The sequence below is a fragment of the Vombatus ursinus genome, unplaced genomic scaffold, assembly GCF_900497805.2.
Source record: "Vombatus ursinus unplaced genomic scaffold, bare-nosed wombat genome assembly UNPS02014924.1, whole genome shotgun sequence".
Classification (NCBI taxonomy): Eukaryota; Metazoa; Chordata; class Mammalia; order Diprotodontia; family Vombatidae; genus Vombatus; species Vombatus ursinus.
Window position 1 is genome coordinate 1,643,845 of NW_020954702.1, and position 24,516 is coordinate 1,668,360.

The 24,516-nt window shown below is 33.7% G+C and overlaps 1 protein-coding gene across 6 annotated transcripts in view; it reads left to right on the forward strand.

The window, feature by feature from the left end:
* Positions 1 to 24,073, forward strand: part of USP25 (ubiquitin specific peptidase 25) — a 193,148-nt gene extending 169,075 nt beyond the window's left edge. For all 6 annotated transcript variants that reach the window (XM_027843603.1, XM_027843605.1, XM_027843607.1 and 3 more), the window contains 5 exons: positions 7,166 to 7,244; positions 13,965 to 14,044; positions 18,031 to 18,154; positions 20,706 to 20,901; positions 22,408 to 24,073. In XM_027843603.1, the coding sequence (XP_027699404.1) occupies positions 7,166 to 7,244; positions 13,965 to 14,044; positions 18,031 to 18,154; positions 20,706 to 20,901; positions 22,408 to 22,580 (652 nt within the window). In that variant the 3' untranslated portion in view covers positions 22,581 to 24,073. The remainder of the gene's footprint in view (positions 1 to 7,165; positions 7,245 to 13,964; positions 14,045 to 18,030; positions 18,155 to 20,705; positions 20,902 to 22,407) is intronic.
* The last annotated feature ends 443 nt before the right edge of the window (positions 24,074 to 24,516 follow it).

Here is a 24,516-nt window from a genome sequence, read left to right on the forward strand (position 1 = left end):
TTGTGGTATATTTGACCAATTACAGCATTCTTCTCCTAGCAAATTTCTAGGAAAACATGCTTCTTATACTTCTACTTGATGAAACCATCATTTCTTGTTGGTCAGAATTAGATCCAGAGTAGCAATTCTTCTCACTGCTTTAATTTGGGAATTGTGTTAAATGCAGAATTTATAAGTTTTGAAATACTTAAAGCCCAGTACAAGGAAATGTGGAGCTCACAACAAGGCAGTAAAGTAAAACAAGTTGTCTATTGAGAGGAGATACTCATTTTGCAAAACTAAGAGGTGGATAAAGAAGAGTAGCACACTGGATTCCTGGATAGAGTTAGATGCCCTGCAGGAGCCCTGGAGGAGAATAGGGCACCCTCTCCCAAGCCAGTAAAGTTTGGTTGCTCTTTAGAGGATTGTTATCTGGCTCTAGCAGGATTAGGAATTGGGAAAAGGGAGTAAGAAACCTAGACCTAGGGACTAGTGCTTATTCATGCTACTGAAGGGAAGGAAGACTTCTTGTGAAAATGGTGGCTAATTAATATTCAGACTCCCTACTAGCAAGAATAATAGCTTTGATCAGTTACTGCTGGTCTTAACTCTGTCAAGGGTGAGGAAGCTTCTGTGTCTGGTTTTTTGAGCTTTCTTCAAGGCTTCTTCCTTTAGCCGATGGAGAAGCCACTGGGGTGATTGTAAAATTTTCAGCCAATGTTAGCTGTCCCTAAAGTCCCTCATTGCAACTGTGTCTTATTTTTAAGTCAGTATTGTGTACTTCATCTGGTACGTCCCCACAATGTTTTCTGTTTCCCACTTTATCTTATATCTATATGGTATGGCCTTCTTCCTTTACATTTGCAAATTTTAACATAAGAATATATCTTCTTGAGAGACAGAATGATCCATGCAATGGATAGTGAGCTGGCCTTGGGGTTGACCTGATTTCAAGTCCAGCTTGTGACACATACTCTGTGTTAACCTAGGCAAGTCACTTAAGTACTTAGTTACTTAGACAACTCTCTAACATTACAAGTTACAAACACTTGCCAATCAGTTCATTGGGAATTTCCTATATCAATGAAATCATAGGTACAGACACACACACACACACACACACACACATCCCTATATATGTGGTGGAATTATGCTAAACATGAAGAAAATATATATGTAAATATATATTTATGACATTGATAAATATGTATTTCTAAATACTAAGCATATGGGATGATTCTATTGTTAAATTTGTTTCTTTTAAACATGATTTCTTACCCTTCTTTTGCTGTAATACATTCATGAGACCCATGCCATTTTTCTTGTGAAATCATATTTGCCTCACTGTGTTAACATCCCAGGCACATTTTCCTTATTATCCATACTCTGTGTATTTTTATACAGGCATATGAGAGACCATAAGTATTATTCCTAAACCTTTTTCTGAAATATTTCCTTTTCCTCTCATGTGTGATAGCATACTTACACTTGGTTAAAAAGTTTTATCTAGGCATTTTAATGCCTCTTTTGCAGCTTAAATTCTGCTTGATCTGAGTAACAAGTATTCAATCAAACATAATCTTCACAAGTTGGATCTGTCTCTATCCAAGTACTCACCATTTTGGTCAGGAAAATGAAATCTCATTTTATAACAGGAAGCTCACTGAATAACTTAGATTTTTTAAAGATGCATACCAGCAGAAGCAAGGGCAAGTAATTTTGGATAAATACAAAAGTATGCCAAAATCCTATAAGAATGCTGTTAAAAGTGCAGTAGTGCTAAATCTCAGAATGGGCTTCAGCTGGTAACAATACTGAGGACAGAGGAAAAAAAGATTGTCTAGATGAGAATGTGGCAAAGTGGGTATTTAAGTTATACCTCTGTCCCATGCCTTGTGAACATGGAAAAGTTTAAATATTTTAATGTCTCTATCAATTATCTAAGACTTTATGTAGTTGCAAACATGTTGCTAGTCAGCATCAATTGAGAAAGTTTCTATCTACTAATGAAATCATGCATCTAGACCCTCCCCTCACTACCCCCAAACACTGGGAAAAAGAAAAGGTTCAAATAAGGGATAGGACCATCCACATCTTAGGGGGTAAGGGACAGGTTAATAATAATGGATAAAAGAGGAGAAGCAGAAACTTGTTTTCTCTGCCATGAATGAAAAGGGTAGAACAACAACAAAAAAATTACTAAGGAGATGAGTCCCAAGATACATAGAGACATAGAAAAAAACTGATTGTCCCTGATCAGTTTGAGTTACTTTGTCTAGAAGAACTGCATCGCATCATACCAAATGAACTGGGGAATGGGATTATTGATCCACTGTCAGTATTCTCTTAAAGATTAAGAAAAATAGAAGTGCTCCAGGACAGGATAAGGACACATGTTATCTCTTTTTTTTTTTTTAAGAGAGTGCCAGTGCTCTGTACCCAAAAGTCACTTGGGATGGAGATCTAGGCGGACAGTGAATTGCCTAGCATGGGAGGAAACTGAGACACTTTGAGATCCAGCCCCCAAAGAAACACATAATTAGAGGGGAAGGAGTCAGAAAGTGAACAATAGGGGAAAATAAGGGGAAAACAGACTGAAATTACTAAATATTTTAGGATGAAGAAAACTCAAAGACTTTGAACATACACAGATAAATCAAGAGGAAAACTAACAAGAGAGGGAAATATCGCTTCCAGATCTAGTAAACAAGTTTAGGCATCTGTGAATAAATACTGCAAAACTAAGGAAAATCATCTATCAGATGATGAGAGGAGTATCCTGTGGAATGTGAATGCAATATGGAACTACAACACCCTGTTCTTAAGAAACTCAAAAGAGAAATGAGAATTATGAGGGCAAAATTTATGGCCTACACGGCAAAAATAATGAACAAATAGAAAAATTGATATCTTCAAAGACAAGCCTCACCAAAGAAACAAAAGAGAGAACAATAAATTGGGAATCAAATACATAGAAGTGAAGGACAATCTAGAAGCTGACAAGTATCTAAGGCCAGATTTGAACTTAGGAAGATGAGTCTTCCTGATTCTAGGCCAGACCAACTAGCTGCCAGGAAGTAAGGAAAACCTGAGTTCAAATTTGACCTCAGATTCTTACTGGCTGTGTGATTCTGGGTAAGTTATTTAACCTCTGTTTGCCTTTGGTTTCCTCATCTGTAAAATAGGAATAATAATAGCAACTATTTCTATGAGTTTTTGTGAAGATCAAATGAGATAATATTTGTAAGCACTTAGCACATGTGCCTTGCACATACATAATATGTACTAAATAAATGTTAGCTGCTATTACTAGTATTATTATTATTATTGGTGGTAGTAGTAGTAGTAGTAGTAGTAGTAGTAGTAGTAGTAGTAGTAGTAGTGCAAGGTAATGACAGAAGGTGCCTGTAGGTGAACCTAGAATGAATACCTTGGAAACTTTGTATGAGGAAATCAGAAGAAAGAGAGAAACCAGATAATTATAGAGGTCATGGATCAGAGAATGAGAGGGTATAGAGTAGCTAGAAAGAGAGGAATAATAACACAGAGAATGAGAGAAATCCTTTCTGGAAAGGGGCACAAAAAATTAAACTAAAAAAAAAAATAATGAATTGACTAGTTAAAGGGGAGGAGGGGAAAGGAGTACCTACTTGACTAATTTAGAGGAAAAAAGGGGCGGGGAGGGGAGGAAGAATAACCTGTAAAAAGCAAGAAAGAAAAAGGAACAAATAAAACCCCTAAGCGAAATGGGTAACAAACAAATGAAGGGGGATCAAGATGAGTGAAAGAGGAGAGCCAGTGGCAATGGAGCCACCTTAAAAAAAGACTAAAGTAAATTAATTGAAAGAACATTATTCTGTGCTTACAGCAGAAGGGGGGGGGAACCATAACTAGGAAAATTATATTAGAAACAGATGGCGGAAAACATAAACCTAATTATTAACTTTAAATGTGAATGAATTAAACAAGCCAATAAAACAAATAGAGTGACAGATTTTAAGAAAACAAAGTCTTCCAATCTGTTGCTTAAAAACACAGTTCAAAAAAATACATAAAATAAAACTTAGGAGATGAAAAATATTTACTGAACATCAATTGAATCTAAAAAGCAGAAGTTACAATCATGCTATTTGACAAAACAAAACCAAACATTCAAAAAATAAAAAGGGATAAACTAGGAAACTGTTATGCTGAAATGAACCAGACATCAAACCAATATCAATAGTAAACTTATATGCTCCAAATGTTGTAGCATCTAAGTCATAAAGGATACATCATCTGAACTACTAGAAGACAGACAGCACAACAGTGACAGGAGATTCAAGTATCCCTCTCAGTTTTGGATAAATATAACAGAAAGATAAAAAGAAAATATGGAATTGAACAAATGGCTAGAGAAAGCAGAGTTGAAAGACTGATGATGTCTTCTAAAAGGGGTAGTACGAGAACATACATATTTCTCAGTTCCATTTGAAACTTACAAAAATTGACCATGTACTCAAGCACAGAGATATTACAAATAAATGTAAAAAGGATGAAAAAGTTAATACATCCTTTACAGACCATAATGCAATAAAAAATAGAGATTATTTCAGGGACTACAAACAAAAGATACGGACACAAATGGAAACTTAATAATGACTTAGTCAAGGAACAAATTATAAAAACATTTAATAAGTATGTAAAAGAAAATGATAATGGTGAAACAACAGACTAAAATTTCTTTGATGAAACTAAAATAGTCCTTGGAGAGAAAATCATATCCTCATAAAATAGAAAAAGAAATAATTAATGAACTTAATATACCTATTTTAAAATTAGCAAATAAACCTAAAAATAAGCACAAAAGGGGAGATATTCAAAATTAGAGAGGTAACATAAAAAGGAAGAGAGCAGAAAATCAAATCAGTAAAAATAAGAAATGTGCAAGGTAAAATCATAGCAAAACCAGAAGAAATTTTTAAAAATCGAACATATTATACACATTTACATTTATATGCTAACAAAACTAACAACCCACAAAAAATATTGGAATATCATTAAATATATAAAATACTCAAACTATCAGGAAGCCCAAAAGATATGTTAAATAATCTAATCTTGGAAACAGAAATAGATCTAGATGTAAAAGAAAAAAAAAAAAACTCTTGGTCCTGATGAGAATTCTATCAAAGTTTTTATAGAACTGTTAATACCCTTACATCACAAATTCTTCCTAAAAATTGAGAAAGTACCCTACCAGAATCCTTTTATGAGACAAATATAGTCCTAGTACCCAAACCAGGGAAAGATAAAGCACAAAAGGAAAAGTATAGGCCAATATCATTAATGAACACTGTATCAAAAATTTTAAACCAAATCCTGTCAGGCAGACTATAGCAATTTATCCAAGAAATCATTCATTATGAACAAGTGCAGTTTATACCAAGGATGTTTCAACATTAGGAAAACAATCAGCATAATTAATTATACATTAAGAAAGGCATAGTATCCAGGACTAGAGAGATAAGAGTCACCTTGTGCTTTGTCCTGATTAGAAAACAATATCTGGAGTGCTATGTTCTTAGTGGTACTTAGTGGAAGTGCTAGAACTGTACTGAAGAGCATCATAGGAGGGCAAAATGTATGAAAGAAGTGTTGGTTCCAGGTGATGCTCAGTCAAAAGATTTGAGAAGACTGAGCCTGAAAAAGAAGAGTTGGACTGGCAGGGGGGGAGGAGGGAACATTGGGGGAACATAGATGGTAGGTACCAGTTTTCAAGCATTGGATATGTCATGTGGGAGAGGAGTGTCTTGTGTGTTCCCTCTCCCCCATGGCAATGCCTTTCCTTTCCCTAAAAAAAATTATTTTTTGTTTATATTTTCATTATTTTGTATATGTCATTTATTATTTACGTGTTGTTTCTCCCTGAGGCCAAGAAGATTAATAAATACTTGATTCATTGATAGAGAGAATGAATGAATGAAATATTTCCTAGGAATCTTAACCCTAAAGGCTAGGTTGTATAGGCTAGGTTTTTTCCTTCAAAACTTGATATCTCTATTTCAGCATTAAAAGTAAGGCTGCTGAGGTGAGAAAAGAAGAATATTTGGGGTTGAAGGGGAAAGCAAATTAATGTGAAATCTGAATAGTGCCCCGGATCTTCTAGAATCTTCATCAGAGGTCATTCAGACTAAATTTTTGTTAGGAGTGGGGGCTTGGGTATGAAGAGAATATTTGTACTGCAATATCAGAGGGGAAACTATATTACTTATAATTTCTGAAGTTTCTAGCTTCATTTGTTTTGCTACTTGAAATAAATTTATTCTCAGTACTTCAGGCAACAGTTTAATGTAGTGTAGTCAGAACTTGAATTTAAATCCCGGCTCTGCTGCTTAATTGCTTCTGCAACTTCAGGAAATGGCTATGTGATATAGGTCACTGAGAGTAGAGTCACAATACCTGAATGACTTTGGGCAAGTCACTTAACTACCCTGTGCCTCAGTTTTATTGTCTCCAAAATAAGGGCGTTGAACTACATGATTTCTAAATTCACTTCTGTCCCTACTTCTGTGATCTACCTTAAAAGGAAGTGGGTTCCTTTCACTGGGGAGAGCATTTGAATGGCATTTTTTTTCCCATTGGAATGTCATTTTAGTTCTGATCAGGTATGGATAATAAATAAGAATTAGTTCTTGAAGGAAAGGTTGGATGTTGTCAGGTGTGCTGTAAAGCAAACTGTTGGCCTCTGAGATCCTTTCTAACTCAGATTCTTTGACACTGAGTAATTTATAATATCTATATTCAGATCTGCTATAGCCATCCGTGTGATTAAACTAATTTGCTTCTATTACAGCGTATTATTAGAAGTCTGCAGCTAAAATATATAACCTAAAACACAGTTTAATTTCATTGGAATATATGATTTAATTTAACAAATATTCAAACTATATAATAAATTTAGAGTTGTTTACCTACAAGCTTTTCTTTCTTTTATGCCATTATGCCTAGCTTTGACCTAAAAGCACAGCTTTCTACTTAATATGTTTTAGATAAATTTCCGAGCAATTCATTGCATAGTGGTGATTGGTTGATTACATGATCTTAGAGTTAATGGCAACACTGCCTTCTATACTATTGTACACAAGTGTCTCAGTTCTTATTGGTGTCACTATCAGTATGGGAACAATTTTTTTTTCTTTTTAAGGTGTCGCAACATAATGAAAATTGCTCAAGCTAAACTTGAAATGATAAAGCCAGAAGAAGTAAACATGGAAGAATATGAGGTAATTTATGTCTCTGGGGAGAGAAGTTGAATGCTAGAACAGTTAGTTGCATATTAAACTGTTTCAAACATTTCTTAACCAAATTACTTTGGTCTTAAGGTGACCAAAAAAAAATAGAATATTTTGTAAAGTGACTGTAAGCTGCCTTTCCATATTAGGAATGTCACCTTAGTTCAGATCAAATATGAATGATAAATTTAAAATTAGCCTTCTAAATTTGTTCCTTATGTATTTTCCTTGTTACTAATTTACTTCATTTTTGGAGTGTATGGGGCAATGGGGGTAGGGACCCCTTGTAGACTTTCTCCATTGATGCTGATTAGCAACATATCTAACTTCTAGTTGCCTAGAGAACTAAGAAGTTCTAAACAACTACTATGGGGCAGAGACAAGATTTTAATCCAGGTCTTCCTGACTCGAGGGCCAGCCCCCTATCCATTTGGCTGTGCTGCTTCTCTTTTTTATCAGTATATCAGTCGGTCAACTAATATTTTTTTAAGCACCTATTATTTGCCAGGTGCTGTGCTAGCTGCTGTGGATACAAGTACAAAGAATGAAGCCCTGCTGAAAAGGAGTTTACGTTTTAATGGGGAAGAAAAGTACATTAAAGCATACACAGTTAAATATAAAGTAATTAAGATATAGGTCATCAGTAGTTGGGAGAACCAAGAAAGGCTTTTTTCAGAATATGGTACTTGAGCTTCATGTTTTAAATAAATAAATGTACACATATACATATACATACATATATGTATATATTTTTTCCATTTTTTTTTAATTCAACATTTTTTTTTTAATTTTGAGTTCCAAATTCTTTCCATCCCTTGAGCTTCATCTTAAAGGAAGAGAGAGACTCTGTGAATGAGAGGTAAAGACAGACTACATTCCAAGCCTGTAGAACAGCCAGATCACAGAGTATTGCGGAAGGGGGGAGGGGGAGGGGAATGGAGGATAACATCAATTGAGGTTGAAAGAATACACTGGGGCTAGGTTGTATAAGGCTTCAAAAGGCAAACAGAGGATTTCATATTTTCCTAGAGATAAGAGGAAGCCACTAAAGTTGATTGAAGAGAGGCATCATATAGTCCATAGGTGATGAAGGCCTGAACTAAGGTGGTAATAGTGTGATTAGAGAAAAGGGATCAGATACAGTTGGTATTATGAAGGTAGAAACGACAAGATTTTGTTCTGATATGTGAGGTGGAACAGAGTAAGGAGTTCAGGGTGTCTTGGAGGTTAAAAACCTGGGTTACTAGAAGGGTGGTGGTGCCTTTGATTGAATAAGGGGAGTGTGGAAGTAAGTAAGGTTTAGGGCAAAAAATAATGCATTCAGTTTTGTATGTTTTCAATTTAAGATACTTCCAGAATATTCTGTTTTAAATGTCCATTAGGCAATTAGTGATATGGATCTGAAACTCAAGGGAGAGACTGGGATTGGATGTATAAATCTGGGAGTCATTTTCATAGAGATAATAATGAAACTCATGAGACCTAATGGTTATGAAGAGGCCCTATGACAGAACCTTGGGTAACACCTACAGTTAAGAAAAGTGATCTAGATGATAAACATGATAAGCCATCAAAGGAAACTGAGAAGGAGCAAGTTGAAGGACAACTAGGAAAGAATTGTCACAAAAACCCAAAGAAGAGACAGTGTCCAGGAGTTCAGCATGTAATTTACTACTTTGATATATTTAATGTTTGCTTAAAATATTAATGTTCAGAAAAACTCAAGTGGGTATCTTTTTTATTTCTGCTAAGTTAAGAATACTTTTTCCCCCCAATTGGAAATATTCTGCATTTTCCAAACTGTTAAATCATTATATAGTCCATTGTCACATTGTTGTGAACATAGGAGGCTTCAAGAATATTAATTCAAATTTTCTAAATTGTTCATATATGTTGAACCTTAACTACAACAAAATCATCTTTTTTTTTAGAAATTATAGTCTCTTTATATGTCACATGCCATATATATTGAATAAAATTTGAACTGTAATTTTAGAAAAGCTTGGACAAATCCAAACTTTACTTTTCATTAAAGATTATTTTTATGCATAAAAATTGTGCTTAAAAGTTAATTATTCCCCAAAGAGAATTCTATTGACTGTTACGTGTGTTCTTAATTTCTCTTTACATGAAATAATATTTAAATAAAAGCTTTAATTTTTTGTCTTTCCAGTTTGTCTTTTGACTGATCTGTAGCAAAACACAGTCCTATTTTTGTTTAATTTCTCTTGAGGTAGAAGAATAGGATTGTACCAGAGTTACATGAACTTAACATATGATTCAATCACTTTACAAGAAATTTCTTTATGAGAAATTTTGTGCAGTCACACCAAACTTTCATAGTTTAGCTGTGGGTTCACATTGTGTGTTCTCTTACCACTCCCCTTTTCACCTCTTTTCATAGATTCTTCAGGGGCCTGGTTTTAAATTGAATTTGCCCCAAAATTAAACATCAACACATGGTTTGACTAACAGCATAGTGTAGTAAATAGAGTATTGGACGGGGAGTCAGAAAGACTTGGATTCAAATCCTGTCTTGCTAATTGTGCCGTCAAGGGAAAGACATGTAACTTGTCCCAGCTTCCATCTTTTCTACCTGTAAGGTGGGGAGAATAATACCTCCAGTACCTAATTTATAGGGTTGTTCTAAGGATCAAATGAAATAATATATATAAAGACCTTTTCAAACTTTAAAGTGTTATGTAAACAGCAGTTACTGTTATTAGATTACTATGAGAAAAACATTTTAAGGATGGGAAATTTCTAGATTAATACGTTTTTATATTGCTCTAACCTTTCGAGTAACTTTTTAAGTAACTATTCAAGTAACAATTTCAATTCAAAAAAACATTTAAAACACTATGAACATAGAATATTTGAGGAAAATATGAAGAATAAGAAGAAATCATATTCTTGATTTAATTCAAGAAATTCTTAATTTAAATTTAATTCAAGAAATTCAATTCTTGATTTAAAGATTTAATATCATGTATTGAGAATATTATTCACAAATAGCTATAGTAAAGTATAATACATAACTGCATTAGAAAGGTGTGTTATATGTAAAATGTGAGAACACTAGAGAGAGGTGGCACAGGAATTTTGTTATAACAATGTATAAGAATTCAGCAGATAAAAGCTAAAGGGAGGAGGCAGCTAGGTGGCGCAGTGGATAGAGCACCAGCCCTGAAGTCAGGAGGACCTGAGTTCAAATCCGGCCTCAGACCAAACACTTAACACTTACTAGCTGTGTGACCCTGGGCAAGTCACTTAACCCCAATTGCCTAAAAATAAAAAAATTAAATAAATAAATAAAAGCTAAAGGGAGAACATGTCAAGGATAGAGTGAACAAAATTATGGAGTCAGGAGAGTGCAAGGTGTGTACATGGGTAAGGGAGTAGTTTATCATACGGCAACAAAGGTAGAGGGACACCAGATTGTGGAAGGTCTCAAGTTGCTAGGAACAGGATTTTCAGTTTTATTCAGTAGATAATAATAAGCCACTCAGGATTTTAAACTTGAGGAGTTGCATGAGGAAGATGAGTCTAGCAGTTCAGTAAATTCTTCCACTAAATATAATGGAAGAAGAAAGATATATCAGCAGACTTGTGATGATTGAGGCTTAGACAGTAAGAACATTTTTATTAGAGTAGTGTAGCAGGGATAAAGAGGGAAAAGATTTGAGAAAGATACAAGGAATATTATTTTTACACATATTTCTATTTCTATAGATAGATATCATATAAGGTGAATGTAAGATGAATCTTACCTAACTTCTGTGAAGTCTTTGATGCTGTTGATCACTTCTCTTTAATACACGCTACTCTCTAGGTTTTCATGACTGTTCTTTCATGGATCTCTTGCTAATTGTCTGACTACTACTCTATTTCCTTTGTTATATCTTCATCCATCTCTTGCTCACTAACAGGGCAAGCTTTCACGTCTTTGTTCTGGGCCTTCTTTTCTACTCCCTCTGTACTATTTTACGTGGTTGTCTTACTAGCTTTCACAGTTTCAATTATAATTTCTATGAAGATGACTCTCAGATCTGCTTGTCTAGCCCTAACCTCTCTTCCTATCTCCAGTCACCTTTTAGGCATTCTGCACTGGATGTTATATAGACATCTTAAATTCAACATGTCTGGAACTGAACTCATTTTATTTCCCCCAAAACCCTCCCTTCTTCCTGACTTCCCTATTACTGTCAAGGGTACTATCTTTCTCCCAACTTCCCAGACTCACAGCTTAGATCTTTTCCTTCCCCTCACACTTAGACCATGTAATAGCCTGCTGGCTGGTCTTCCTGCCCCAAGTCTGTCTTGGCTCCACCCTTCTGCCTCTCAACTGTTAAATTGGTCTTCCCGAAGTGCAGATCTCCTGTACCCCTCCTCATTTTGCTGGCTTTCTTTTAAGTCTCACTTAGTTCCACCTTCTGCAACAAGCTTTTCCCATTCCTCCTTAATATTACTGATTTCCCTCTGATAACTACCCCCAGTTTATCCTATGTGTATTTTGTTTACGTATATTTGTTCACAGTTTGTCTCCCTCATTGTCTCTTCTAGAGATTAGGAACTGGTTTTTGCCTTTCTTTGTATGCCCAATGCTTAACACAATTCCTGGCACATAGAAGGTGCTTAATAAATACTAGTTAACTGAATAGAATGCACAGAACTTCAAAACCAATTAATTGTGAAAGATTATAGAGAAAGGGAAGGTCAACATAATAGTAATGTTTTGAAACTTCAAGATTATAAGTGATGATGCCACTGCAGAAATAATGTAGTTGCAAGGAGAAGAAGCTTTGGGGAAAAAAGGTGTTTGCTTTTAGGTATCTTTCATTTGAGAAGACAGAGGGTCATATGTAACACTGCCCTAAGGAATCAAGTAATTATTGTTAAGTTCTAACGTCATGAACAAGAAGCTAAAGCCCTTAGAAGCACAGGTAATGTTTTTATATTACGACTGCCAATTGAAGGCAATTTTTTCCAAAGAGAAAAAGCACATTTACAAATTGAACAGTTGGTTAAGAAAATGGTGTCAGAAACTTAGATTCCAATTTTTGAATAACACCTTAAAATATTAGAATGTTCTGTCCTCACCAGGAATGTACATAACAATGTGTTTATCTGGAGGTTTGCAAGTCTAATCATAAGGAAGGAAGAAAGAGATAATCACCGATGTAACATTATAGAGAGTAATGAAAGAAGAAAACTGGAAATGTTCTGAAATTCTCAAGAGGGTTAGTTAAGCATAAAGAAGGTGCTAAGATCATAGTTTTAAACCATCTTTAAATATTGTACAATTTAGACATCTTTAAAAATAGGAGATCCTTGTCAAGTAATGGAAGACTGCTATTCAAGAAACTTAGTCATAACAAACTTGACATTCTCCCAGCTACCACCAAAAGGCAGATTAGGCATAAGACCCCTAGGAGTAGCAGCGCCCCTCTGATCACTGGGTATGCTTCCAGCCCAGCTCTCACAGCAGTCCTCACCAGCCTGGGGTTAAATAGCTCAACATCAGATCCTGGTATCTCTTTATCAGTGGAAATGACATTAAAAGAGAGATATTACCTTATACTTTGCTGTTGTGCCTTAAGGACCATAGAGCCTTTCCATCTGACTTGCAGCTGAAACCTTCCATAGATGTAGTCTCCCCAATTCAAACGTAAGCTCCTTTATAGGAGGCACTGTCTTACTTTTAGATTTGTATCCCCAGCCCAGCAAGGCACAGTGCCTTGCTCATTTTGCACATAGTAAGCATTCAATAAATGTATAATTCATTCATTCATTCATTGACTAGACCATTTAGCAAAAGCAAAAGATAACCACTGGGCCTCAGTTGCTCCACTGCTATTCTCATATAAAAAGAATGCTCCAGCATATTTGATGAATCCATTGTGGCAACCTGTGGGGAGGACATGAACAAGAGATGCATAGGATGGGTAGGCATAGGGGTGATGTGATCTGCATCACAACATCTCTATCAGTGAGATCATCAATCTAGATGAGTGCAGGAGTGAAATAAGAATCTCCCTCCAATCGAGAGTGTTAGAGTTGATGTGGTAACTTCAAAGAGAAGCTTGGAAATCTATAGACATAATGGAAAAAATGCTGGATTTGAAGTCAGAGGACCTGGGTTGGAATGCTAGCTCTGCCATTTGCTGCCTATGTGAACTTGAATAAGTCACTGAAGCCACTCTAGTCTGCTGTTTCTCCCCATCTCTAGAATGTGGGGAACTGAATGATCTTTCAGGTTCCTTATGGTCTCAGCTCTAAATATATAGACAGTGAGAGTATGTAGTATGTCTAAACTGAGATCTGATGACTATGGCCTTTGTTTTCGATTCTTATATTTACATACATTAAAAATTGTACAATTTAGACATAAAAATTGTATCAGTGTTTCAGAGTATGATTTTATATTTTATCATAGAAGAAAATTAAAATTAGCATCTAACTTTCCATTTCTGTCATATTTTTCTTCTATAGTTCTTTATCAGCATTTAATAAATTTTATCACAGAAGCTGTTACAGAGAAATTATTTGTTTTTAAAGTCTTATTTCTTTCTTTACTAAACTGTTTAGAAAGGTCAGTTAGTCATATTTATTTAGGAAAATATCTATTATCAGAAAAAAATTCTGTGTATAGTTTTTTTTAATGATTTCTTTTATTAGCTATCTTAAATACAAATTTTTCTTTTCCTACAGAAGTGGCACCAGGATTATAGAAACTTCAGAGATACAACAATGTATCTCATGATAGGCCTAGAACATTTTCAAAAAAAGAGGTAAGAAAAGTTAAGAAGTTTGATATTATGGGAAGCATAACAGACATACTATAGACATACATATATATGTATGCTTGATTTTTACTTAGCTTTATATTTATATTTCATTTCTGTGAAAAGGTATATATTTTAAAACTTAGTTTTGTATTTTCATTGCATCTGCCAGTTTTACTCTTTTAGTATTTTCTTTAGATAACTTCACTATATTCTTATCTACTCCTGCCCTTGAAAAATAAAAAAGGTACAGGTTTTGAGTAAGCAGAGTTTTAGGGAAATAGGAGGAAGTAATTTCAACAGAACCAGGATATATGCTGCATGTCGTAGTATGTGGTTTCCTTCTAAATGAACTTTTTCTGTAGCCAGTCTGAATTTATATTTGTCCCGGAGACTAATTATCTTAGCTCTTCAGATATTATAAAAGATATAGTGATAGGAATTTTGCTATACCATTACTAACCTAGTAAGAAATACAGCTAAAAACTAACTTAAGGTTGTTTTTAAGTGAATTATAGAAAATGGAAATTGACTCACACTAATAAATATTTTAGCAAGATCATATTGCTATAAACAATGAAATTAATTAAACTCATATTTGTGGACATTTTAAGAACTGTTTCTATATCCCTTTTCTTACCACCATGTTTGGAAATCAGGTAAAAGGGAGTGTCACAATGCAGTGAATGTCACTTTATATTTCTGTATTTTGTAGATGGTCATGGCCAAAACATTCATTACCAGGTAGTTAACTTTCTAGTCATGAATTTATTCAGACTTAGCTATGCTGGTCCTCAGACCCAAAACTGTCATCAAAACTAGTTTTTCAAGGTTGGTAGATTACACCAGAGTTTATATTTCCTGACACAAAGTGCAAGCCCTGGGTCGGCTTGATGCAATAGCGAATCATTCCAGCAGAATCTTTGTGATTGTACAGTTCTTAATTATACTGTATGATAAGTACATACAAAATTTGTATTTGCATATGGTGTTCATATGCTCTTCTTATTTCTTTATAGAATATTTTTGTCTTTTTTGCAGTTGGAGCTAGCCACTGAAATCTCTTCCTCCTCTTGAGATTCCTTAAGAAACTTTTCTGTATTTTTATTATACCTACCAAAACATCATTGCTTTTTTTAGACTTATGGATTATGTCCTCTAGAGGGCAGTGTTGCCATTTTTATTTTAGTTTCCTAATTTTAAAGATAATTAACTTTATTGCATACTCCCAAAAGAACAAAAGCAAAGAAGTCCAAAGTTTCAGAGTCGGAGGAGATGTCAGACATCTGTTCTGTCCTCTAACTGAACAAGAATCCACTCTACAAGTTATGTTTAATATGTATCATAACTCAAATTCAAAATAAAAATTATGGGGCAGAATTCGTTTTGATCAGCCTAAATGAAAATTTGTTTTCATCAATAGAGTAGTTTTACATCCACCATAGCCCTACTTTGATACCCCATTCTGTTTTGAAAGTGACTTTGGATTCTCTCTCTCTCTCTTTTTTTTTTTTTTTTTTTTTTTTGCTTTTTGGTGAGGCAATCAGGGTTAAGTGACTTTTGTTCAGGGTCACACAGCTAGTAGGTGTCATGTCAAATATCTGAGGCTGGATTTGAAACTCGGGTCCTCCTGACTCCAAGGCTGGAGCTCTATCCGCTGCGCCACCTAGCTGCCTCACCTAGCTGCACAATGACCTTGGATTCTCAAAGGCTATACCAACAGTGTAAGCTATAGTAGATCCTACCCAGCTGGAAAAATTTCAAGTATAGCCCCAGTGATAGACAGTGTCTCATCTCTGGAACAAACCACACTCATCCCCAGATTTGCAATTGTCAGAATATTCATCACCTTTTCATTACTTCTGAGAATCTTTAAGTCATAGAAGGATCTACAGTATGTGTCAATGTAAAGAATTACCCATATTAATCAAATCACAATTCACTGAAATACGGTAAAAGTTGTTCATCTTGTTAGCATTAATTCAGTAAACTCAAATGTGTCCATTTTCTTTCTCTCAAATCCTACCCCTTTTCTTAAACTTCATTGGAGACACTACTATTTTATTCACTCTCTTGTCAGCTCCCTGGCTCTCACACCCACATGTCCAATCTCTTGCAAATCTTGTCTTTTCCACTTTTACAGCTTGTCTCACATACATACCCTTCTCTTCTCCCACTTATGCACCACCTCAGTCCATAACTCTGTCACCTTTCATGTGGATTGCTACGATAGCCTCCTCATTGATCTCCTTTCTGAAGTCTCTCCCCACTCCAATCCATCTTCCAAACAGCTGCCCAAGTGATTTTCCTAAAGAGAAGGTCTGTAATGTCACTGCCCTATTCAGTGAACTCCAATTGTTTCCTGTTGTCTCCAGGATCACATATACACTCTTTTGTTTGGCATTTAAAACTCTTTATAGCCTGGTCTTATCCTCCCTTTCCAGCCATTCTACACATTATACGCTTGTTGATGCAGCCTGATGGGACTTTTGCTCTTCCTTCTCCTGTCTCCATGTCTTTTCACTTGCTGTCACCAACTTCCCTGCCCACTTCTACCTTTTGCAATCCCTGGCTTCCTTTAAGATCTAGTTCACTCACCATCTTCTAAATGACACCTTCCTCTCAAAATTTACCTTCATCTGTTTTGTATGTATTTTGTACATAGCTACATATATGCATCTATTCTCCCTCATTAGAATGTAAGCTCCTTGAGTTTGGCAACTATTTTGTCATTGTCTTTGGGTTCTCAGTGCATAATACAGTGCCTGATACATACTAAGTATTTAGCAAATGCTTCTTGATTGATTGTAATCAATATATCTGAAATAACCATGAACAACCAAATGCTTTCTTCTGTCATCATCTTCTGACTTCTTCAATGCACTTTCATATCTATGATCTGATTATAATAACATGTTAAAATATATAGGATGGGTATTATTTCTGCTTTGTAGATGAACTGAGGGACCGAAAGCTTAAGTAACTTGAATATATTTACATAGGTTAGTGAGAGGCTAGGATATATTTGGATACAAATTTCTTGACATATCCTGTATTTTTTTCAAAATTACTAAGAAAGAATTCTTTTATATATCTATCTTTAATTACACTTAACTGGAATAAAGGAGAATAGTGGAAATCATATTACTAATCTCATTCTCTAATTTACTACACAGCTTCTTGAACCTTTTAATTCAGTATTTATGAAAGTATTCCATTTTCTAGCATAATATATAATGCTTTGCATTAATTACAAAAAATAAAAATTCAGTATTGATTAGTTTTTCCCAGTATTAACATTATTGAAGTTATAATTAAATCTGAATATGTATGTTACTATGTTGTCAAATAATTCCATCAGTATTCTTATGGCAGTTCAAAAAGGTTTGATTATTTTTAGAGGGGGCACAAAAATATACTTTGAAACATAGTCTCTATGGTCACACAACTATTAAGTTTTTGAGGCAAAGTTTAAACCCAGATATCTCTTCAAAGTCTAGTGTCTTATCCTACATTATTCTACCTTTCAGAAAACATTCTTTCCTTTTCATTTTTTCCCACTGAATAATTTTCCAAAATCTTCCAAATTTTCTTTAATTTTCTTGATCAGAACACTTGGAGTAATTTAGTGCCTCTTTATAAAAGTAAATTTTTGATCATTAATTGAATAGGTTATACTTGCTTTCCTGTCATGCAGGCTTGAAAAAGTAGGACACTGGGAGGATAGACATAAAAATGAACATTCTACCTTTATTTATTCTTCTACTTTCTACAAGCTGAATTTTTAAGTGCTTTTGATACTCTTGCTATTAGCGATTACTGTCTTGGAAATTAAATCCTACTGTTCTGGGAAAGAAAAACTTAGACAGTAGCTTCCAATTTGTATTTGTACTAATGCTGTCTTTCACTGACACAGACTGTCAAAATTTTGAGTTTTTTGTGCTGTTATATATATGGAAACACTGATTTTATTTTCTTCTTTTAATTTTAAGTTACGTAGAAGCCATACTGCATCTTATCTGTGCTTATCAGAATAACAAGGAGCTCTTGTCTAAGGGCCCATACCGAGGACATGATGAAGAATTGATATCACATTACAGAAGAGAATGTTTACTAGTAAGTGGAATCCATGCAGTTGTTTGCTCATTTCATTTTGGACTTAACCTGTTAATGACAACATTTGAAGAAATACATGGAGAATTTGAACAGAGATAGAAGGACTGAATTTAAGCCTGAAACAAAACCCTGTTAAAGGGTTCTATCTTGCCCAGATCCCTTTAAAAATCCTGGTTCATTTGCCCTGACACATCTCCCTTCCTTCTGTGGATCTCTAATCCCATTAGGTGTGGGGGGGGGAAGAAAAACAACTTTTGTAATGGAGCAGACTGTAATTTATGTGACAATTTTTAATTCTTAGTTTTTTTTTTGCAATTGTACTTTTTCCGTAATGCTATTACAACCCCAAAAGACATAAGAATATTATTGTTTTTGCATTGTGCTGATCTGATTATTAACTGGCATATTTAAAACATTGTCATTAACTGTCATTATTATAATTATTGTTATGTCTGAAGATGCTTTGTAATTCAATACCTTTTTGTAAGAGATTGTGATTGCTTTTCCAATATTTTCAATGTCCATGTGTCCAGAATAGTGTCCACAGATATTTTCATCTTTTTTTTTGTTTGTTTACTCCAATTAATTATAGTTATTTGGAGTATCATCCATTGGAAAATGTGAGTGACATTAGTCTCAGCTAAACTTACAGTGTCAAATGAGGAATTCCATTTTCATTCTATTTTCTCATTAAATGTCATTCCCAATCTGCCATAACTTTGTTATGAACTCTTAAAATGAGTTTATTTTTCATACAGCAAACTACTCAATTCTGTTTCCAAATATATATAGTTCACTTATTTTAGCTATTATAAGCATATTTTTAAGAATGTGTGTCAGTGAAATTGATAGTCAAATCTCAGTTCTGAGTCATATTAGACCAGTCACATCAAACCCAAATAGAAACTGGTTAGAAAAGCCTAAATTAACATTACCTATGTTATATTGTATTTTATTTATTTTGTTAAACATTTCCAAATTACATAGTTTTTAATTTTTTTGTTCTTTTTGAACTTAAATACAAACAAAAAAAAGAACATTTCCACGTACATAGCACAGCATAAAGACAGAATTCAGTATAAAACCATGAGTTTCCATTTCAGATTTACTTAAAAAAAAAAAAACTAATAAATACTGCACATTGTTTTCAAAGCTACCCTGGTTTGTTTTTTTGTTTTTTGTTTTTGTTTTTGTTTTTGCTTTCTTCTAAATGTTCTTTTGTTCTCTGCTGTGCATTTTTTTCTCCCTCCCCACCCCATCCTACAGGAGGCTACAGTTAAACACAATTATACCCAATTGTATTTTAGTCTGGTTCACACTAATGAATTTTTGGTCTGTGAGTTTGACACTTCTGCATTAGACTATAATTCTCTATTTGAAAATTCAGTTAAAAATCAAATGGGGACATAAGTTTTTAATATTGCTACTTATCTTGAAACCTTTTTCCTTAAATTAATTTGCATATTAGTATTTGTATCCATTTTAAAACTTCAGTCATGTTCTTTTAAGGTTATTAAATTCAATAATCTTAACACATTTCAAAATAATTTTATATTTTAGGTCTTTCATTTCACTGAAGACTTCAACTGTACTTTTCTGACTTTATTAAGGTTTAAAAAGATAAAATGTGATAAATTATTTTTTAAAGCATTTGCATATGGCTTGACATCTGGTCTATGTAATATTTAAATAGAGGTATTCAGGCTTTAGGATTGTGCAAGTGCTGTGTTGAAAATGATAATAAACTTAAATGAAATTGATTCTTGACAACTAGTTTTTCAAAAAGCAGATAAGTAGTAACTTATTTATGAAATTATTCCCTTTTAAATGTTAGTATGTAGATTCAAGTATAACCTCCCCAGTAGTTATGAGGAAGAAATCTTACTTTAACTCAAAAATAATTTCCTGATGTAATTATTTACTTGGATAAAAGAGATGCTATATTAATGTTAAAATGATAACCACTCTAGAATAAAAATGCTTTTTAAGATTTAAGTAGCTTAACTTTACACAAAAAACGTTGTGTGATGGATATTTTTAAAACAATATAAGTAAAGAATTATAGTTTACAACTTTTTAATCCATTGCAATAATTTGCAACAGTAATAAATATATATTTGAATTCCTAAAGGACAAAGACTGAGTTCTACAGAAATTTTCTTTGTGAATCGCCAGGGAAAGTGTCTTTTGATGATGTTTTTTCTTGAAGTTATGTATAGCTTGCCACAATTTCCTTTCTTACTGAATTTTTTGTTGATGTATTCCTTACCACATTTTAAATTATAGGGTAATTAAAGTAAGAGAAATATTTTTCCACCTTAGCATAAATGAAAAAATACTTAAAATGATGCTTAAAAAACTTATTTTCTGTTTAAAAAAAATCAAGTGAATACCTTCCAGTGATAAAATGTATTGTGGTTGCCATGTTTAAGCATCTATGTGACCACCTTTAATCATGAGTATATGGATTACATGATTTAGGTTGTATTCAGTACCAAGATAATACAGTAAATTTAGTAAGAAAAAATTTGTTCTTTTATATTTCATAAAGAAATTAAATGAGCATGCAGCAGAACTATTTGAATCTGGAGATGATCAAGAAGTAAACAGTGGATTGATTATTATGAATGAGTTTATTGTCCCAAGTTTGCCATTGTTACTGGTGGATGAGATGGAAGAGAAAGATATAGTTGCTGTAGAAGATATGAGAAATCGCTGGTGTTCATATCTTGGACAAGAAATGGAACGTAAGTGCAAATCTCTTAAGGACACCATCATCCTTCCAATACCCAAACTCACAGCCCTTGGACTCATCCTTGATTCTTTCCTCTCACTCACTCTTTCTACATATCCAACAGTTGCCAAATCTTGTCTACTCTGCTTCTACATGTCTTGCATTGATCTTCTCTTCATTCCCTTGGCTACCATCGTAATTCAAGTTTTCATTGTATGTTTGATCTAAACTTACGTGACCTAGACTATTGGAATAGTCTATTAATGCATCTCCTTGTTTCCAATCCATCCTATCTAGAGTTGCCAAATTAATGTTAAAGTAACATTAATAAAACTTAAAGTTTTTTATTTTATCTTTAATTTATGGAATAAAACAACATTTCCATAACATGGTATAATAATTTTTAAAAAGATGGTTGCACCTGAAACTGCAGGTCTATTATGTACAATTTACTATTCCTTTTAAATATATAATAAAGTTATCATGTAAATTTCTTTTTTTCTTCCCTCTCAACCATCCTAGAGATGGCTACCATTAGACACAAATATGTATACATATGTAAAATCATTCTATACATACTTCCATACATATGAGTTCTTTCTCTAGATGTAGATAGCATCTTTCTTCATACGTCCTTTGTAGTTAATTTGGGTATTTATAATAGTTAAAATGACTTATTCGAACAAAATAATTCATAAAACAATATTTATGTTACTGTGTACAATGTTCTCTTGGTTCCACTTATTTCACTCTTCATTATTTCATGCAAGTCTGTCTGTGTTTAAGATCATCAAGATCATCATTTCTTATATTACATCACAATCATGTACCTCCAAATTAATATTTTCAAAACATAGGTCTGACTAAATCATTTTTCTCTTCAAAAGTAGTCAGTGATTGTCTTTTTACCTGATATAAAATATGAACTCCTTAGCCCCACCTTTAAAAAGCTGGCTTCTATCTCCTTCTCCAGCCTGTCTTTATAAGCTCACCCTTTGCATATTCTGTGCTGTATCCAAACTACCTTTGTAACTATTCCCTGAATTTGACCAAATTCCATCATAGGTTTTCTCTCCCCCCCCCCCCCAAAATATGCTCCCTGCTCACCTCTCAGAATCTCTAGGTTCATTCAAAGAGCAGCTCATGGACAGTCTCCTGGTTGTAGGGTTTCCTGATATCTCCAGTCATTAATACTTCTCCCCCTTAAAATTATCTTGTTTCTTTTTGTCTAACTCTTAATGAGGTTAGCAACAGTTGAATTTTTCATCAAGTGTTATTTGTTCATATTTCTAGACTTTTATTTAACTTGGTAATTAATACCTTTGAATTTAAGTCTACTTTTATTTCAGTCATGAACATAGAACTGTTAATTCTTATAGAAAACATTAAATTTTTAAAATAATGACTTTTGAAGTTTAATGTTAACTTACTTAATTTGAGATAGAAATTGATGTTTAAAATACTCATTTAATGAGCTGCTTCTCCCAGCATGGTTAGAATTTTTTTTTTTCATTTGCAGCCAACCTCCAAGAAAAGCTGACTGACTTCCTGCCAAAATTGCTTGATTGTTCTACAGAGATCAAAGGTTTCAATGAGCTGCCAAAATTACCTTCATATTCCACACATGAACTGTGTGAACGATTTGCCCGAATCATGTTGTCCCTCAGTCGAACTCCAGCTGATGGAAGATAAACTATACAAACTTTCTTAAGCACATTGTATAAACTTTTTAGTTCTTAACCTTTGCCTTCCTGTCACAAGGTTTGCTTGTTGCTGCTATAGTTTTTAACTTTTTTATTTTAATAATTGCAAAAAACAAAATGACTGTACAGACTTTAGCCAGACTGCAAACAATAAAGCTGAGAATCGCATGGCGCTCAGTCTTTGTTTTAACCAGAACTGAAGCATCATTACAAGTCTGATTTACCATGGCAAAAATGCCCTTTTGCCACCTGTTTTCAGTATTATTTTGCTTTTATCTTAAGATCCTTTACTTTATCCACAGCTTTCTATTCAGTCTGGATCTTTCTGTGACTGCAACCATTTTAAGTGTCTAGTGCTATGTAAAATACATAGTACTTGGTAGCTTGTAAATGAAATTAAAGAATAAAGTTTTATTTATGGCTACTTAAGTGTTTGTAAGGAGGTATATTGTATATTAGAATATATTTGCATAGATGTATTTTTAGAAATATTGAGTTGAGTTTTGGGTGGGGATCAGCAAGACTTGTGGATAAACATTAATAATAATGTTATAACATGTTGTTACAATGTCAGCTTATTGGGAATGTATTTCAAGTATCTGACACCAAAAATGTTTGTATATTTCTGTCAAAATTGTTTAACTTAGAATGGCATCTGAACTTGTTTTCATCCCAGATCAGGTTATCATCAAAATTAGCAGCTGATTTCTTAAGTCAAACTTCAATGTACCTTTTAGTCTGACATAGATTACTTTATTTTTATATTTTAAAAAAAACTATTTTACAACCTAGATAAAAGAAAATATTTGAAAAGAAAAATAAGAATACTTGAATAAGGGCTATTTAAATGTGGAACTTGTAAAAATTATACACACATATTTTTAAATCATTTATGAGAAGATATGTTTTACTCTATACAGTTCATATTTTACTTTTGTAAATTGTTCACCACATTAACCAAGAATGTTCTCTACTAATCAGTGCTGTGAAATCAGTTGATATTACTGTTATAATATAAGATCACAAATCACTGTGCTCTCATTTACTTTCTCTGAAAGAAATCTGTAGAATTTACTTTGTAGATGGAAATATTTAAATTTAACAAAGAAACATTTTGTGGTGGAATTCAGTGATTCAAAAGGTAAACCTGTTATCAAATCCCATTTTTGATTCATAAATAATTCCTTTATATATAATTCATTATTAGTATAGTAAAATATATAAGTATACTATGTGTGTGTTTATCATAGTGATGTCAAAACTAGTGCCTTTTTAGTACCAGTTTTAGCAGGAGGAAAAAGATGTATATTAAGCCATTAAACCCTATTTTTTGGCAAAGTTAATGATCTAGTATTAGACCTCTACATCAAAGGGCATTATGTTTACTGTAAAAATTAGATTGTTAGTGTTTATGTTTTGATTTGGTTTTTAAATCTTTTATTGAGTTGGATTTCTATTTTTACATTAGGTTCCAGGGCCTATTGGGGCAGCTAGTTGGCTCAGTGGATAGAGCACCAGGTCAGGAGTCAGGAAGACATGTCTTCCTGAGTTCAAATGTGACCTCAGACACTTGTTCAAATCTGACCTCAGACACTTCCTGGCTCTGTGACCCTGGACAAGTCACTAATATGGTTTGCCTCAGTTTCCTCATCTGTAAAATGAACTGAAGAGGGAAATGGCAAACCACTCCAATATCTTTGCCAAGAAAACTCCAAATGGGGTCACAAAGAGTTAAACATGACTGGAAACAACTGAACAACAACAGGGCCTATCACAAGTTGATGTTCCATGCATGATAATAACAACAAATATACTAACTAGCATTTATAGTACATTTTAAGGTTTGCAGAGCACTTTACACCTATCTTATTTTATCCATACAATAACCCTGGGAAATAGATGCTATTATTATCCTCATTTTGCAG